At 52.2% G+C, this 19,629-nt stretch overlaps 1 protein-coding gene across 3 annotated transcripts in view; it reads right to left on the bottom strand.

Moving 5' to 3' along the window:
* Nucleotides 1–19,629, bottom strand: part of LOC116958454 (uncharacterized) — a 79,126-nt gene that overhangs the window by 22,333 nt on the left and 37,164 nt on the right. For all 3 annotated transcript variants that reach the window (XR_012941011.1, XM_076064897.1, XM_076064898.1), the window contains exons 9-10: nt 15,884–16,687; nt 13,196–14,053 (exon numbers count right to left, since the gene is read on the bottom strand). Coding sequence is in view for 2 of the 3 variants with exons in the window: in XM_076064897.1 (XP_075921012.1) it covers nt 13,196–14,053; nt 15,884–16,687 (1,662 nt within the window). In the remaining variant the exon portion in view is untranslated. The remainder of the gene's footprint in view (nt 1–13,195; nt 14,054–15,883; nt 16,688–19,629) is intronic.

Below are 19,629 nucleotides of genomic sequence, written 5' to 3'. Positions count from 1 at the left end.
ACAGTGTACACACACAGTGTACACACACACAGGGTGTTACACATATACACACAGTGTACACACACACAGGGTGTTACACACACACAGGGTACACACAGTGTTACACACATACACACAGTGTTACACACATACACAGGGTGTTACACACACACACAGGGTGTTACACATATACAGTGTTACACACATACACACAGTGTTACACACAGTGTACACACACACACACAGGATGTTACACACACACAGTGTTACACACACACACACACAGGGTGTTACACACACACAGGGTACACACATAGTGTTACACACATACACACAGTGTTACACAGTGTACACACACACACACACAGGGTGTTACACACACACACACAGGGTGTTACACACACACACAGTGTTACACACACACACAGGATGTTACACACACACACAGGGTGTTACACACACACACAGGGTGTTACACACACACACACAGGGTGTTACACACACACACAGGGTGTTACACACACACACACAGGGTGTTACACACACACAGTGTTACACATATACACAGGGTGTTACACACACAGTGTTACACACACACACAGGGTGTTACACACACACAGTGTTACGCATATACACAGGGTGTTACACACACAGTGTTACACACACACACACAGGGTGTTACACACACACAGTGTTACACACACACACACAGGGTGTTACACATATACACAGTGTTACACACAGTGTACACACACAGGGTGTTACACACACAGAGTGTTACACACACAGAGTGTTACACACACACAGGGTGTTACACACACACGGTGTTACACACACACACAGGGTACACACATACAGTGTTACACACATACACACAGTGTTACACACACAGGGTGTTACAAACACATTGTTACACACACGGGGTACACATATACAGTGTTACACACAGGGTGTTAAACACACAGTGTTACACACACAGGGTACACATATACAGTGTCACACACACAGTGTTACACACACAGTGTACACACACAGGGTGTTACACACACAGGGTGTTACACACACACACAGGATACACACACACACAGTGTTACACACACACACAGGGTGTTACACACACACACACAGGGTGTTACACACACACACAGGGTGTTACACACACACACAGGGTGTTACACACACACAGTGTTACACATATACACAGGGTGTTACACACACAGTGTTACACACACACACAGGGTGTTACACACACACAGTGTTACACACACACACAGGGTGTTACACATATACACAGTGTTACACACAGTGTACACACACAGGGTGTTACACACACAGAGTGTTACACACACAGAGTGTTACACACACACAGGGTGTTACACACACACGGTGTTACACACACACACAGAGTACACACATACAGTGTTACACACATACACACAGTGTTACACACACAGGGTGTTACAAACACATTGTTACACACACGGGGTACACATATACAGTGTTACACACAGGGTGTTAAACACACAGTGTTACACACACAGGGTACACATATACAGTGTCACACACACAGTGTTACACACACAGTGTACACACACAGGGTGTTACACACACAGGGTGTTACACACACACACAGGATACACACACACACAGTGTTACACACACACACAGGGTGTTACACACACAGGGTACACATATACAGTGTCACACACACAGTGTTACACACACAGTGTACACACACAGGGTGTTACACACACAGGGTGTTACACACACACACACAGGATACACACACACACAGTGTTACACACACACACACAGGGTGTTACACACACACACAGGGTGTTACACACACAGAGTGTTACACACACACAGGATACACACACACACAGGGTGTTACACACACACAGTGTTACACACACACAGTGTTACACACACACACAGGGTGTTACACACACAGGGTACACATATACAGTGTCACACACACAGTGTTACACACACAGTGTACACACACAGGGTGTTACACACACAGGGTGTTACACACACACACAGGATACACACACACACAGGGTGTTACACACATACAGTGTTACACATATACACACAGGGGGTTACACACAGACACAGGGTGTTACACACACACAGGGTACACACATACAGTGTTACACACATACACACAGTGCTACACACAGTGTTACACACAGTGTTACACACACAGTGTTAGACACACACAGTGTTACACACAGTGTACACACACAGGATGTTACACACACACACACAGGGTGTTACACACACACACACACAGGGTACACACACACAGGGTGTTACACACACACAGTGTTACACACACAGGGTGTTACACACAGGGTGTTACACACAGTGTTACACACACAGTGTTACACACACACACAGTGTACACACACAGTGTACACACACACAGTGTTACACACACACACAGTGTACACACACAGTGTACACACACACAGGGTGTTACACACAGTACACACACACACAGGGTGTTACACACATACACACAGTGTTACACACAGTGTACACACACAGTGTACACACACACAGGGTGTTACACAGGGTACACACACACATAGTGTTACACACACACACAGCGTACACACACACACAGTGTACACACAGTGTTACACACACACAGCGTACACACACACAGTGTACACACACAGTGTTACACACACACAGCGTACACACACACACAGGGTACACACAGTGTTACACACAGTGTTACAGACACAGTGTTACACACACAGTGTTACACACACAGCGTACACACACACACAGGGTACACACACAGTGTTACACACATACACACAGTGTTACACACACACAGTGTTACACACACAGTGTACACACACACAGTGTACACACACACACAGGGTACCCACACACAGTGTACACACACACACAGGGTACACACACACAGTGTACACACACACACAGGGTACACACAGTGTACACACAGTGTACACACACACAGGGTACACACACACAGTGTTACACACACACAGTGTTACACACACACACAGTGTACACACACACAGTGTACACACAGTGTACACACACAGTGTACACACAGTGTACACACATACACAGTGTACACATACACACAGTGTACACACACACAGGGTACACACACAGTGTACACACACAGGGTATACACAGTGTACACACACACAGGGTACACACACACAGTGTACACACAGTGTACACACACAGTGTACACACACACAGCGTACACACACAGTGCACACACACACACACAGGGTACACACACACAGGGTACACACACACACAGTGTTACACACACACACAGTGTACACACACACAGGATACACACACACAGTGTTACACACACACACACAGGGTGTTACACACACACACAGGGTGTTACACACACAGAGTGTTACACACACACAGGATACACACACACACACAGGGTGTTACACACACACAGTGTTACACACACACACAGGGTGTTACACACACAGGGTACACATATACAGTGTCACACACACAGTGTTACACACACAATGTACACACACAGGGTGTTACACACACAGGGTGTTACACACACACACACAGGATACACACACACACAGGATACACACACACACAGGGTGTTACACACATACAGTGTTACACATATACACACAGGGGGTTACACACAGACACAGGGTGTTACACACACACAGGGTACACACATACAGTGTTACACACATACACACAGTGCTACACACAGTGTTACACACAGTGTTACACACACAGTGTTAGACACACACAGTGTTACACACAGTGTACACACACAGGATGTTACACACACACACACAGGGTGTTACACACACACACACACAGGGTACACACACACAGGGTGTTACACACACACAGTGTTACACACACAGGGTGTTACACACAGGGTGTTACACACAGTGTTACACACACAGTGTTACACACACACACAGTGTACACACACAGTGTACACACACACAGTGTTACACACACACACAGTGTACACACACAGTGTACACACACACAGGGTGTTACACACAGTACACACACACACAGGGTGTTACACACATACACACAGTGTTACACACAGTGTACACACACAGTGTACACACACACAGGGTGTTACACAGGGTACACACACACATAGTGTTACACACACACACAGCGTACACACACACACAGTGTACACACAGTGTTACACACACACAGCGTACACACACACAGTGTACACACACAGTGTTACACACACACAGCGTACACACACACACAGGGTACACACAGTGTTACACACAGTGTTACAGACACAGTGTTACACACACAGTGTTACACACACAGCGTACACACACACAGGGTACACACACAGTGTTACACACATACACACAGTGTTACACACACACAGTGTTACACACACAGTGTACACACACACACAGTGTACACACACACACAGGGTACACACACACAGTGTACACACACACACAGGGTACACACACACAGTGTACACACACACACAGGGTACACACAGTGTACACACAGTGTACACACACACAGGGTACACACACACAGTGTTACACACACACAGTGTTACACACACACACAGTGTACACACACACAGTGTACACACAGTGTACACACACAGTGTACACACACAGTGTACACACACAGGGTATACACAGTGTACACACACACAGGGTACACACACACAGTGTTACACACACACAGTGTTACACACACACACAGTGTACACACACACAGTGTACACACAGTGTACACACACAGGGTACACACACAGTGTACACACACAGGGTATACACAGTGTACACACACACAGGGTACACACACACAGTGTACACACAGTGTACACACACAGTGTACACACACACAGCGTACACACACAGTGCACACACACACACACAGGGTACACACACACAGGGTACACACACACACAGTGTTACACACACACACACACACAGTGTACACACACACAGGATACACACACACACAGTGTTACACACACACACACAGGGTGTTACACACACACACAGGGTGTTACACACACAAAGTGTTACACACACACAGGATACACACACACACACAGGGTGTTACACACACACAGTGTTACACACACACACAGGGTGTTACACACACAGGGTACACATATACAGTGTCACACACACAGTGTTACACACACAGTGTACACACACAGGGTGTTACACACACAGGGTGTTACACACACACACAGGATACACACACACACAGGGTGTTACACACATACAGTGTTACACATATACACACAGGGGGTTACACACAGACACAGGGTGTTACACACACACAGGGTACACACATACAGTGTTACACACATACACACAGTGCTACACACAGTGTTACACACAGTGTTACACACACAGTGTTAGACACACACAGTGTTACACACAGTGTACACACACAGGATGTTACACACACACACACAGGGTGTTACACACACACACACAGGGTACACACACACAGGGTGTTACACACACACAGTGTTACACACACAGGGTGTTACACACAGGGTGTTACACACAGTGTTACACACACAGTGTTACACACACACACAGTGTACACACACAGTGTACACACACACAGTGTTACACACACACACAGTGTACACACACAGTGTACACACACACAGGGTGTTACACACAGTACACACACACACAGGGTGTTACACACATACACACAGTGTTACACACAGTGTACACACACAGTGTACACACTCACAGGGTGTTACACAGGGTACACACACATAGTGTTACACACACACACAGCGTACACACACACACAGTGTACACACAGTGTTACACACACACAGCGTACACACACACAGTGTACACACACAGTGTTACACACACACAGCGTACACACACACACAGGGTACACACAGTGTTACACACAGTGTTACAGACACAGTGTTACACACACAGTGTTACACACACAGCGTACACACACACACAGGGTACACACACAGTGTTACACACATACACACAGTGTTACACACACACAGTGTTACACACATACACACAGTGTTACACACACACAGTGTTACACACACAGTGTACACACACACACAGTGTACACACACACACAGGGTACACACACACAGTGTACACACACACACAGGGTACGCACACACAGTGTACACACACACACAGGGTACACACAGTGTACACACAGTGTACACACACACAGGGTACACACACACAGTGTTACACACACACAGTGTTACACACACACACAGTGTACACACACACAGTGTACACACAGTGTACACACACAGTGTACACACACAGTGTACACACACAGGGTATACACAGTGTACACACACACAGGGTACACACACACAGTGTTACACACACACAGTGTTACACACACACACAGTGTACACACACACAGTGTACACACAGTGTACACACACAGGGTACACACACAGTGTACACACACAGGGTATACACAGTGTACACACACACAGGGTACACACACACAGTGTACACACAGTGTACACACACAGTGTACACACACACAGCGTACACACACAGTGCACACACACACACACAGGGTACACACACACAGGGTACACACACACACAGTGTTACACACACACACACACACAGTGTACACACACACAGGATACACACACACACAGTGTTACACACACACACACAGGGTGTTACACACACACACAGGGTGTTACACACACAAAGTGTTACACACACACAGGATACACACACACACACAGGGTGTTACACACACACAGTGTTACACACACACACAGGGTGTTACACACACAGGGTACACATATACAGTGTCACACACACAGTGTTACACACACAGTGTACACACACAGGGTGTTACACACACAGGGTGTTACACACACACACAGGATACACACACACACACAGGGTGTTACACACATACAGTGTTACACATATACACACAGGGGGTTACACACAGACACAGGGTGTTACACACACACAGGGTACACACATACAGTGTTACACACATACACACAGTGCTACACACAGTGTTACACACAGTGTTACACACACAGTGTTAGACACACACAGTGTTACACACAGTGTACACACACAGGATGTTACACACACACACACAGGGTGTTACACACACACACACAGGGTACACACACACAGGGTGTTACACACACACAGTGTTACACACACAGGGTGTTACACACAGGGTGTTACACACAGTGTTACACACACAGTGTTACACACACACACAGTGTACACACACAGTGTACACACACACAGTGTTACACACACACACAGTGTACACACACAGTGTACACACACACAGGGTGTTACACACAGTACACACACACACAGGGTGTTACACACATACACACAGTGTTACACACAGTGTACACACACAGTGTACACACACACAGGGTGTTACACAGGGTACACACACATAGTGTTACACACACACACAGCGTACACACACACACAGTGTACACACAGTGTTACACACACACAGCGTACACACACACAGTGTACACACACAGTGTTACACACACACAGCGTACACACACACACAGGGTACACACAGTGTTACACACAGTGTTACAGACACAGTGTTACACACACAGTGTTACACACACAGCGTACACACACACACAGGGTACACACACAGTGTTACACACATACACACAGTGTTACACACACACAGTGTTACACACACAGTGTACACACACACAGTGTACACACACACACAGGGTACACACACACAGTGTACACACACACACAGGGTACACACACACAGTGTACACACACACACACACAGGGTACACACAGTGTACACACACACAGGGTACACACACACAGTGTTACACACACACAGTGTTACACACACACAGTGTTACACACACACACAGTGTACACACACACAGTGTACACACAGTGTACACACACAGTGTACACACAGTGTACACACATACACAGTGTACACATACACACAGTGTACACACACACAGGGTACACACACAGTGTACACACACAGGGTATACACAGTGTACACACACACAGGGTACACACACACAGTGTACACACAGTGTACACACACAGTGTACACACACACAGCGTACACACACAGTGCACACACACACACAGGGTACACACACACAGGGTACACACACACACAGTGTTACACACACACACACACACAGTGTACACACACACAGGGTACACACATACAGTGTACACACACAGTGTACACACACACAGGGTACACACACACAGTGTACACACACACAGTGTACACACACACACAGTGTACACACACAGTGTACACACATACACAGTGTACACATACACACACAGGGTGTACACACACACAATGTTACACACACACACAGTGTACACACACACACACAGCGTACACACACACAGTGTACAGACACAGAGTGTGTACACACACACAGTGTATACACACACACACAGTGTACACACACACACAGTGTACACACACACAGTGTTACACACACAGTGTACACACACAGTGTACACATACACACACACAGTGTTACACACACAGTGTACACACACAGTGTACACATACACACACACAGTGTTACACACACACAGTGTACACACACACACACAGTGTGCACACACACAGTGTACACACACAGTGTACACACACAGTGTACACACACAGAAAATATGGCATCCGTGCAGGACCGCCCTTTCCTGAAACCGCATTGGGGCTCCGCAAGCCTCTCCTCAGCGTGCCTGGCAAGGCGATGCTGAATAATCCTTGCCAGGACCTTTCCCGGCACACTGAGGAGTGAGATGCCCCAGTAGTTGTTACAGTCTGTGTGGTCCCCCTTCTTAAAGAGGGGGACCACCAGGGCATCCTTCCAATCCTGCGGAACCCGTCCAGTGGCCCAGACTGTTTTTATGATGTCATATAGGGCAGTCTGTGCACAAACGCCAACCTCCCTCAGCATTTAGCTTGGGAGATAATCTCTGCCCGCTGCCTTTCCTGGTCTCAGACTCTGGATCGCCTTCAGTACTTCCTCAACAGATGGCACCTCAGCCAGCCACTCACAGGGGGTGACTTCCTCCTCCAATATTTGAGGCACCGCAGCCTCAGCAGGGTCATCCTCACTTTGTGCCATGATGTTTTCCTGACTGAGGGATTTCCCCTCCCCCAAGACCTCACAGAAATGCTAAGCAAATCTGCAAACCTGTTCCTGGGGGTCGGAGATTGGATCACCGTTTATTCCCCCTGATGGTAAAAGGTGAGGCGCTGCACGTTACTTTTTTCATGGAGTCAGCCAGGGTCTCTGGGGAGGTCTGGACCGCGTACCCAAAGCAGCCATTGCAGCTGCATGAACCAGTCCTAAACCTCGCCAATTTACCCTCAAAATCAGGAGGAGTGGGGGACCATGCCAACCCCAGCCGCAAGCGATGATGAAATTCTCGCTTGAAACTTTCATCAGCTGGCTGAGACCATGCCACTAAGGGTTTGAATGGGATCCTGGGTGTACACCCACCACTAGAGTGGAAGAATGGCAGGCGCATCTTACAGATGACAAGTCGATGGTCAGTGGGCAGATCAGCTCCACGGTAGGTCCTGGTGTCAAGGACTTAGGCTCGCATCCGCTGGTCCGTCACTATGTAGTCCAGCAGATGTTCTTGCTTGGACCCGGCATGCATCCATGATGTTGTGTGGATGCGCTGATGCCGGAACAGCGTGTTGGTAATTACAATCCCATGGGCTGCACAAATATCTAGCAGCCTCCTACCGTTGTTATTGAGCTGATCTGGCCCATGCCTTCTAATCACTCCAGACCAGGTGCCAGCATCATGACCAACTCGGGCATTGAAGTCACCCAACATGATGACTCTATCCCGAGGGGCCACTTTAGCCAGCACCTGTGACAGGAGGTCATAGAAGGCATCTGACTCATCGGCTTTGCCTGCATCCCTCCACCACGGATGTGCGTCTTCGGTGGGGTCATAAGTAACCACGACCACCACTCCTCGCCTCCGATTGATGGGACGGCGAGCCCAAAGTAGCCTGGGGCTTACAGCTTCCCACACCTCACCGCCACGCTCCCACGCCCCCTTCATTCTTCCGTTCAGAAGAAGAGCCACACCCTGTTGTTTGACAGTCTGCTGCCCCGAGTAGAGGGACTGTCCACCCCTCATGGTGGCGGGAGCCACAGCCGGTCCACCGGACCTCCTGAAATACCGCAGAGATCCAGGCGGTACCGGTCCAGCTCCCGACAGACGAGTGGCAGCCTCTCCCCCCCCGCCGCGGTGAGCGCTTGCAGTAGGGGTCTCCCGTTACCGGAGGATACCCCCCCCCCCCTCCCCGCTCGGGAGGGAGGGGGGGGGCATTCAGTCTCCTGGCTCCGTGGTTTGCCCGAGGAGGCGACAACCTGAATGCGTTTCCACCCGGGGCCTAGGGCACGAGGCTTATTTGGGTGTTGCCACCGTGGTGTTTCAATGGAACAAGCGCCAAGTGGAAGGGGTTACCACCAGCCCTTCGCGCGCACACACACACACACGCGTGTACACACACACGCGTATACACACACACATACACACACACGCACACACACGTGTGTACACACACACACGCGTGTACACACACACACATGCACACGTGTACACACAACAACAACAACAACCGCCATTCGCCACTAAGTGGCGGTGACGTCACCACGACGCTTGTGCCAGGCTATGTGCACCCTGAGGCCACGTGAAGTGTCGAACGCCCGCTGGCAGGAGGTCACGGGGCAGACCCAGGTGCCACGGGTCGACTGACTGAGATGACTGGCTGATGCACCACCTGTGCCCCCTACTGTGCCAACCTGCTGTGCTTTAGCCACCCGGCGCTCCGCTCGCTGTTGTGAGCGTCGCTCCTCCGCCCTCCGTTGTTGTTGGAGGGCGACTGCCTCCAACTGCCCAGTAGCATCCTTCACGAGCCTCCTCCACAGAGGCCGATCTTGACACCGCTGGTACCAGTCATCGGCAAGTCCACTCAGCTCCACGTCCTCCTGTACCACATCACTCCATCTCTTCTCTAGCCCGTGCCGCGCCCGCTTAGCCCCCTCAATCCGGCCAAACAAAAGCTGTTTCGGCATGCGGTGGCTGGGCATGCGGGCTACATGACCCAGCCATCGCAGCCTTGCCTGCCGGAGGAGCTCACCGATGGGACCCTGCCCAGATCTTTCAAGGATTTGTGAGCTCCTCACACAATCCAGTCTGGTTAAACCCAGGATGGATCGTAGGCAGGCCAGCCTAAATGTTTCTAACCGGCGAAGATGTTCCATTAGGGGGGTCCACGTTTCGCAAGCATAGAGAAGGGAGGGAATGACCGTGGCCGAGAAGACCTGAAGCTTAGTGCGGAGCGACAGACCAGGTAGCTTCCACACAGCGTTACGCAACCGATGAAAAGATATTGCCGCTCGACTGATTCGGAGTGAGACCTCTGCTGTTAAACTGGAGCCAGTCATAAGCACACTGCCCAGGTATGGGAAACTCTCCACTCTCTCCACAACTGCCCCATCACCGATTGGGAGTTGTGGTGGTGGAGTGTCCGATGGTACAAAATACCCAGGCAGGTGCTTAGTTTTGGTGGGGCTGATGGTAAGGCCCCACCTCTTAGTGGCATGCTCCAGTCTCAGCAGCAGCGTCTCCAACTCCTCCTCTGACTGAGCAGCTATTACCAAGTCATCAGCATACATAACGTGGTTGAGCAATAGGGAGCCATCCCTTGACCGCACCCGGGCGTGTACACACACACACGTGTACACACACACACGTGTACACACACACACACGCACGCACACACGCGTGTACACACACACGCGTTTACACACACACACGCATACACGCGTGTACACACACACACGCACACACGCGTGTACACACACGCACACGCGCATACGCGTGTACACACACGCGCACACACGCATGTACACACACACACAATAACAAAGATCCCCCGTATAGCCTTAACAGACTGTAGGGGCAAGTGCTGTTAGCGAGCACCTATGAAGGCCGGATTGGTACACGAGGGGGTGGGTGGCCAGCACCACGCCCGACCGCCTTTGTCTCCCCAGTGGCAATGTTTACACACCGCACCAGGTACTCATTTTAGGCTGAGTCGACCTAGGGGAGGCCCGGGACCAGTTCAGATAATCGTCACACACACACACACACGCGTGTAGACACACAACAACAACCGCCATTCGCCACTAAGTGGCGGTGACATCACCACGACGCTTGTGCCAGGCCATGTGCACCTTGAGGCCACGTGAAGTGTCGAACGCCCGCTGGCAGGAGGTCACGGGGCAGACCCAGCAGGGCTGATGCACCACCTGTGCCCCCTACTGTGCCAACCTGCTGTGCTTTAGCCACCCGGCGCTCCGCTCGTTGTTCTGAGCATCGCTCCTCCACCCTCCGTTGTTGTTGGAGGGCGACTGCCTCCAACTGCCCAGTAGCGTCCTTCACGAGCCTCCTCCACAGAGGCCGATCTTGACACCGCTGGTACCGGTCATCGGCAAGTCCACTCAGCTCCACGTCCTCCTGTACCACATCACTCCATCTCTTCTCTAGCCCGTGCCGCGCCCGTTTAGTCCCCTCGATCCGGCCGAACAAAAGCTGTTTCGGCATGCGGTGGCTGGGCATGCGGGCTACATGACCCAGCCATCGCAGCCTTGCCTGCCGGAGGAGCTCACCGATGGGACCGTGCCCAGATCTTTCAAGGATTTGTGAGCTCCTCACACAATCCAGCCTGGTTAAACCCAGGATGGATCGTAGGCAGGCCAGCCTAAATGTTCATAACCAGCGAAGATGTTCCATTAGGGGGGTCCACGTTTCGCAAACGTAGAGAAGGGAGGGAATGACCGTGGCCGAGAAGACCTGAAGCTTAGTGCGCAGCGACAGACCAGGTAGCTTCCACACAGCGTTACGCAACCGATGAAAAGATATTGCCGCTCGACTGATTCGGAGTGAGTCCTCTGCTGTTAAACTGGAGCCAGTCATAAGCACACTGCCCAGGTATGGGAAACTCTCCACTCTCTCCACAACTGCCCCATCAGTTGTGTGTGAATACACACACACACACACACGTGAACACACACATGTACACGCACACACGTGAAAGCACTCACGGGGGTGAGCGAGGGGTTCATCCGTTTTCTGGCCTTTGTACGCGGAAGAGTCTGTGTGTGAGTCTCTGTGTGAGTCTCTGTGTGAGTCTCTGTGCAAGTCTCTGTGTGAGTCTTTGCCCGAGTCTTTGCCCGAGTCTTTGCCCGAGTCTCTGTGCGAGTCTCTGTGCGAGTCTCTGTGCGAGTCTCTGTGTGAGTCTCTGTGTGAGTCTCTGTGTGAGTCTCTGTGTGAGTCTCTGTGTGAGTCTGTGGGTGAATCTCTGTGTGAGTCTCTGTGTGAGTCTCTGTGCGAGTCTCTGAGCGAGTCTCTGTGTGAGCCTGTGTGTGATTCTCTGCGTGAGTCTCTGTGCGAGTCTTTGCCCGAGTCTCTGAGCGAGTCTCTGAGCGAGTCTCTGTGTGAGTCTCTGTGTGAGTCTGTGCGTGAGTCTGTGCGTGAGTCTCTGCGTGAGTCTCTGTGTGATTCTCTGTGTGAGTCTCTGTGTGAGTCTCTGCGTGAGTCTCTGTGTGAGTCTCTGTGTGATTCTCTGCGCGAGTCTCTGCGTGAGTCTCTGTGTGAGTCTCTGTGTGAGTCTCTGTGTGAGTCTCTGTGTGATTCTCTGAGCGAGTCTCTGTGTGAGTCTCTGTGTGAGTCTCTGTGTGAGTCTCTGCGCGAGTCTCTGTGTGAGTCTCTGTGCGAGTCTCTGCGCGAGTCTCTGTGTGAGTCTCTGTGTGAGTCTGCGTGTTCCCGTGTCCGCGAGTCCGTGCGTCGTCTGTCCGGGGAGCCGTCCGTTCGCCTCGCGCGGTCCATCATCACCCCGCTCCAGGGGGCACAGGCGAGTCCTGCGAGCTGAGTCCACGCAAACAGATCCAGGTACCAGGCCACTGCAAAGGCAAACAAGCCAGAGAGGTCCCCCGGCCCACCGTGCAGCCTAGCAACAAGACTGTGCCTGTGGCACGCACGGGCGGTGGTGGTGGTGGTGGTGGTGGCGGTGGTGGTGGCGGTGGTGGTGGTGGTGGCGGTGGTGGTGGTGGTGGCGGTGGTGGTGGCGGTGGTGGTGGTGGTGGTGGCGGTGGTGGTGGCGGTGGTGGCGGTGGTGGTGGCGGTGGTGGCGGTGGTGGTGGCGGTGGTGGTGGTGGTGGTGGTGGCGGTGGTGGTGGTGGCGGTGGTGGTGGTGGTGGCGGTGGTGGTGGTGGTGGTGGCGGTGGTGGTGGCGGTGGTGGCGGTGGTGGTGGCGGTGGTGGTGGTGGTGGTGGTGGCGGTGGTGGTGGTGGCGGTGGTGGCGGTGGTGGTGGCGGTGGTGGTGGTGGTGGTGGTGGCGGTGGTGGTGGTGGCGGTGGTGGTGGTGGTGGCGGTGGTGGCGGTGGTGGTGGTGGCGGTGGTGGTGGCGGTGGTGGCGGTGGTGGCCAGCAACCACCACCGCCACGCCCGGCCGCCTTTGTCTCTCTCTCTCTCTCTCTCTGGAGCGTCGATACACATTGTGGCACGCAGATGGAGACACAGGGTACCGCCCCCCCGCCCCCCGGGGTAGAACGGTAACAGGCTGTAAGGGGCAAGTGCCGTCAGTGAGTGGCGTGCAGAAGCAGCGCCTACGAAGGCCGGCAACACTTTGTGGCGTGCACAGAGGGGGGTCCCCGTGTCCCCCCGCCCCCCCCCCCCGCCCTCCCCGTGTCCCCGCGTCTCTGCATTAACGGTCTCTGTGTCTCCGTGTGTCTCCGTGTGTCTCCTCTGTGTCTCCGTGTGTCTCCTGCGTGTCTCCTCCGCGTCCCCGCGTCTCTGCATTGCCGGTCTCTGTGTCTCCGTGTGTCTCCTCTGTGTCTCCGTGTGTCTCCTGCGTGTCTCCTCCGTGTCCCCACGTCTCTGCATTAACGGTCTCTGTGTCTCCGTGTGTCTCCTGCGTGTCTCCTCCGTGTCCCCGCGTCTCTGCATTACCGGTCTCCGTGTCTCCGTGTGTCTCCGTGTGTCTCCTGCGTGTCTCCTGCGTGTCTCCTCCGTGTCCCCGCGTCTCTGCATTACCGGTCTCCGTGTCTCCGTGTGTCTCCGTGTGTCTCCTGCGTGTCTCCTCCGTGTCCCCGCGTCTCTGCATTACCAGTCTCTGTGTCTCCGTGTGTCTCCTGTGTCTCCTGCGTGTCTCCGTGTGTCTCCGTGTCTCCGTGTGTCTCCGCGTGTCTCCGTGTGTCTCCGTGTGTCTCCGTGTCTCCGTGTGTCTCCTGCGTGTCTCCTCCGTGTTCCCCCGCGTCTCTGCATTGCCGGTCTCCGTGTCTCCGTGTGTCTCCGCGTGTCTCCTGCGTGTCTCCTCTGTGTCCCCGCGTCTCTGCAATACCGATCTCCGTGTCTCTCTGTGTCTCCGTGTGTCTCCTGCGTGTCTCCTCCGTGTTCCCCCCGTCTCTGCATTGCCGGTCTCCGTGTCTCCGTGTGTCTCCGTGTGTCTCCGTGTGTCTCCGTGTGTCTCCTCCGCGTGTCTCCGTGTGTCTCCTCCGCGTGTCTCCGTGTCTCCGTGTGTCTCCGTGTGTCTCCGTGTGTCTCCTCCGTGTGTCTCCGTGTCTCCGTGTGTCTCCGTGTGTCTCCGTGTGTCTCCGTGTGTCTCCTGCGTGTCTCCTGCGTGTCTCCTCCGTGTCCTTCCCCGTCTCTGCATTGCCGGTCTCCGTGTCTCCCATGCCACCCCCCCCCCCCCCGTGTCCCCCCCCCCCCCCCCGCGTCTCCCCCACATTTACCGGCCTCCGTGTCCCCGTGGGCTCGCTGGGCGAGGGCCCCGTGCAGGGACCCCACGTAGAGGCAGTGCCGCAGCTGGATGAGCGACAGCCACAGCACGTGGCACACGAACACGGGCGAGAGCAGGCAGGCACGCAGGGGCGCCGCCCCTCGCGGCGACGTCACTTCCTGCCCCGCCGAGGACGATGTCACTTCCTGTCCGGCGAGGCCAACTTCCTGCCCCGCCGAGGACGATGTCACTTCCTGTACAGCGAAGCCAACTTCCTGCCCCGCCGCCGACGATGTCACTTCCTGTCCGGCGGAGCCAACTTCTTGCCCCACCGACGATGTCACTTCCTGTCCGGCGGCGCCGACTTCCTGCCCCGCCGACGACGACGTCACTTCCTGTACGGCGGAGCCGACTTCCTGCCCCGCCGACGATGTCACTTCCTGTCCGGCACGGCCGACTTCATGCCCCGCCGCCGACGATGTCACTTCCTGTCCGGCGAAGCCAACTTCCTGCCCCGCCGACGACGACGTCACTTCCTGTCCGGCGAAGCCAACTTCCTGCCCCGCCGCCGACGATGTCACTTCCTGTCCGGCGAAGCCAACTTCCTGCCCCGCCGACGACGACGTCACTTCCTGTCCGGCGAAGCCAACTTCCTGCCCCGCCGCCGACGATGTCACTTCCTGTCCGGCGGAGCCAACTTCTTGCCCCGCCGGCGACTTCACTTCCTGTCTGGTGCCGCTGACTTCCTGCCCCGCCACTGACCTCACTTCCTGTAGAATCAACGGCAGGGCCTCCTGGGTAGCCAACGCGCTGGGGCCTGGGTTGGGGGGGGAGGAGGGGGAGGAGACGGATATTTGGGCACCTTGAACACATACGTAGACACGTACACACACACACGTAGACACGTAGACACGTACACACACACATACACACACGTAGACACGTACACACACACACGTAGACACGTAGACACACACACACACACATACACACACGTAGACACGTACACACACACATACACACACGTAGACACGTACACACACACACGTAGACACGTACACACACACACGTAGACACGTACACACACACATAAACACACGTAGACACGTACACACACACACGTAGACACGTACACACACATACGTAGACACGTACACACACACACACACGTAGACACGTACACACACACAGTGTACACACATACACACACGTACACACGTTCACACACACACGTAGACACGTACACACACACACAGTGTACACACATACACTCACATAGACACGTACAAACACACAGTGTACACACATACACACACGTACACACACACGTAGACACGTACACACGTAGAAACGTACACACACACATGTAGACACGTACACACACACAGTGTACACACACACACTCACGTAGACATGTACACACACACAGTGTACACACACACGCAGACACACAGTGTACACACGTAGACACGTATACACATACGTAGACATGTACACACACACACGTAGACACACAGTGTACATACACACGTAGACACACACACAGTGTACACACATACACACACGTAGACACACACAGTGTACACACGTAGACACGTACACACACACACGCGTAGACACGTACACACACACAGTGTACACACGTAGACACGTACACACACACGTAGACACGTACACACAAACACTTAGACACGTGCACACACACACAGGTAGACACACACACAGTGTACACACACACACACACATAGACACACACACACAGTGTACACACGTAGACACGTACACACACACACGTAGACACACACAGTGTACACACATACACACAGTGTACACACACACACACACTGTATACACACACACAGTGTACACACACACACACGTAGACACGGACACACGTAGACACGTACACACACACGTAGACACACACACACAGTGTACACACATACACACACGTAGACACGTACACACGTAGACACATACACACACACGTAGACACACACACAGTGGACACACATACACACACGTAGACACGTACACACGTAGACACGCACACACACACACAGTGTACACACACATGTAGACACGTACACACACACACGTAGACAGACACACAGTGTACACACACACACACACATGCACAGTGTACACACACACAGTATACACACACACGTACACACACACACGTAGACATACACACACAGTGTACACACACACGTACAAACACACGTACACACACACACACAGTGTACACACACACATGTACACAAACACACGTACACAAACACACGTACACACACAGTGTACACACACACAGTGTACACACACACAGTGTACACACACATACACAAAGTGTCCACACACACATACACACACGTACACAAACACACAGTGTACACACACAGTGTACACACACACACAGTGTACACACACAGTGTACACACACACACAGTGTACACACACAGTGTACACACACACACAGTGTACACACACACATGTACACAAACACACGTACACAAACACACGTACACACACACAGTGTACACACACACAATGTACACACACACAGTGTACACACACAGTATACGCACACACAGTGTACACACACACACACAGTGTACACACACAGTGTACACACACACAATGTACACACACACACAGTGTACACACACAGTGTACACACACACATGTACACAAACACACGTACACAAACACACATACACACACAGTGTACACACACACAATGTACACACACACAGTGTACACACACACAGTGTACACACACAGTATACATACACACAGTGTACACACACACAGTATGTACACACACACAGTATACACACACACAGTGTACACACACAGTATACATACACACAGTGTACACACACAGTGTACACACACACACGGTACACACACACACAGTGTACACACACACACAGTATACACACACACAGTGTACACACACACACAGTACACACACACAGTACACACACACAGTGTACACACACACATAAAACACACAGTGTACACACACACACAGTGGACACACACACAGTGTACACACACAGTGTACACACACACAGTGTACACACACACAGTGTACACACACAGTGTACACACACACACACAGTGTACACACACACAGTGTACACACACACAGTGTACACACACACACAGTGTACACACACAGTGTACACACACACACAGTGTACACACACAGTGTACACACACACACACGTACACACACACAGTGTACACACACACAGTGTACACACACACAGTGTACACACACACACAGTGTACACACACACACAGTACACACACAGTGTACACACACACACAGTGTACACACACACACAGTGTACACACACACAGTGTACACACACACACAGTGTACACACACACAGTGTACACACACACACAGTGTACACACACACAGTGTACACACACACAGTGTACACACACACACACAGTGTACACACACACACAGTGTACACACACACAGTGTACACACACACACACAGTGCACACACACACACAGTGTACACACACACACACAGTGTACACACACACAGTGTACACACACACACAGTGTACACACACACAGTGTACACACACACAGTGTACACACACACACACAGTGTACACACACACACAGTGTACACACACACAGTGTACACACACACAGTGTACACACACACAGTGTACACACACACACACAGTGTACACACACACACAGTGTACACACACACACAGTGTACA

This window comes from Petromyzon marinus, unplaced genomic scaffold, assembly GCF_048934315.1.
Source record: "Petromyzon marinus isolate PM22_M1 ecotype Great Lakes invasive population unplaced genomic scaffold, UKy_Petmar_22M1.pri1.0 PM_Scaffold_88, whole genome shotgun sequence".
Lineage (NCBI taxonomy): Eukaryota > Metazoa > Chordata > Hyperoartia > Petromyzontiformes > Petromyzontidae > Petromyzon > Petromyzon marinus.
This window is presented reverse-complemented; position numbering and strand designations above follow the sequence as displayed.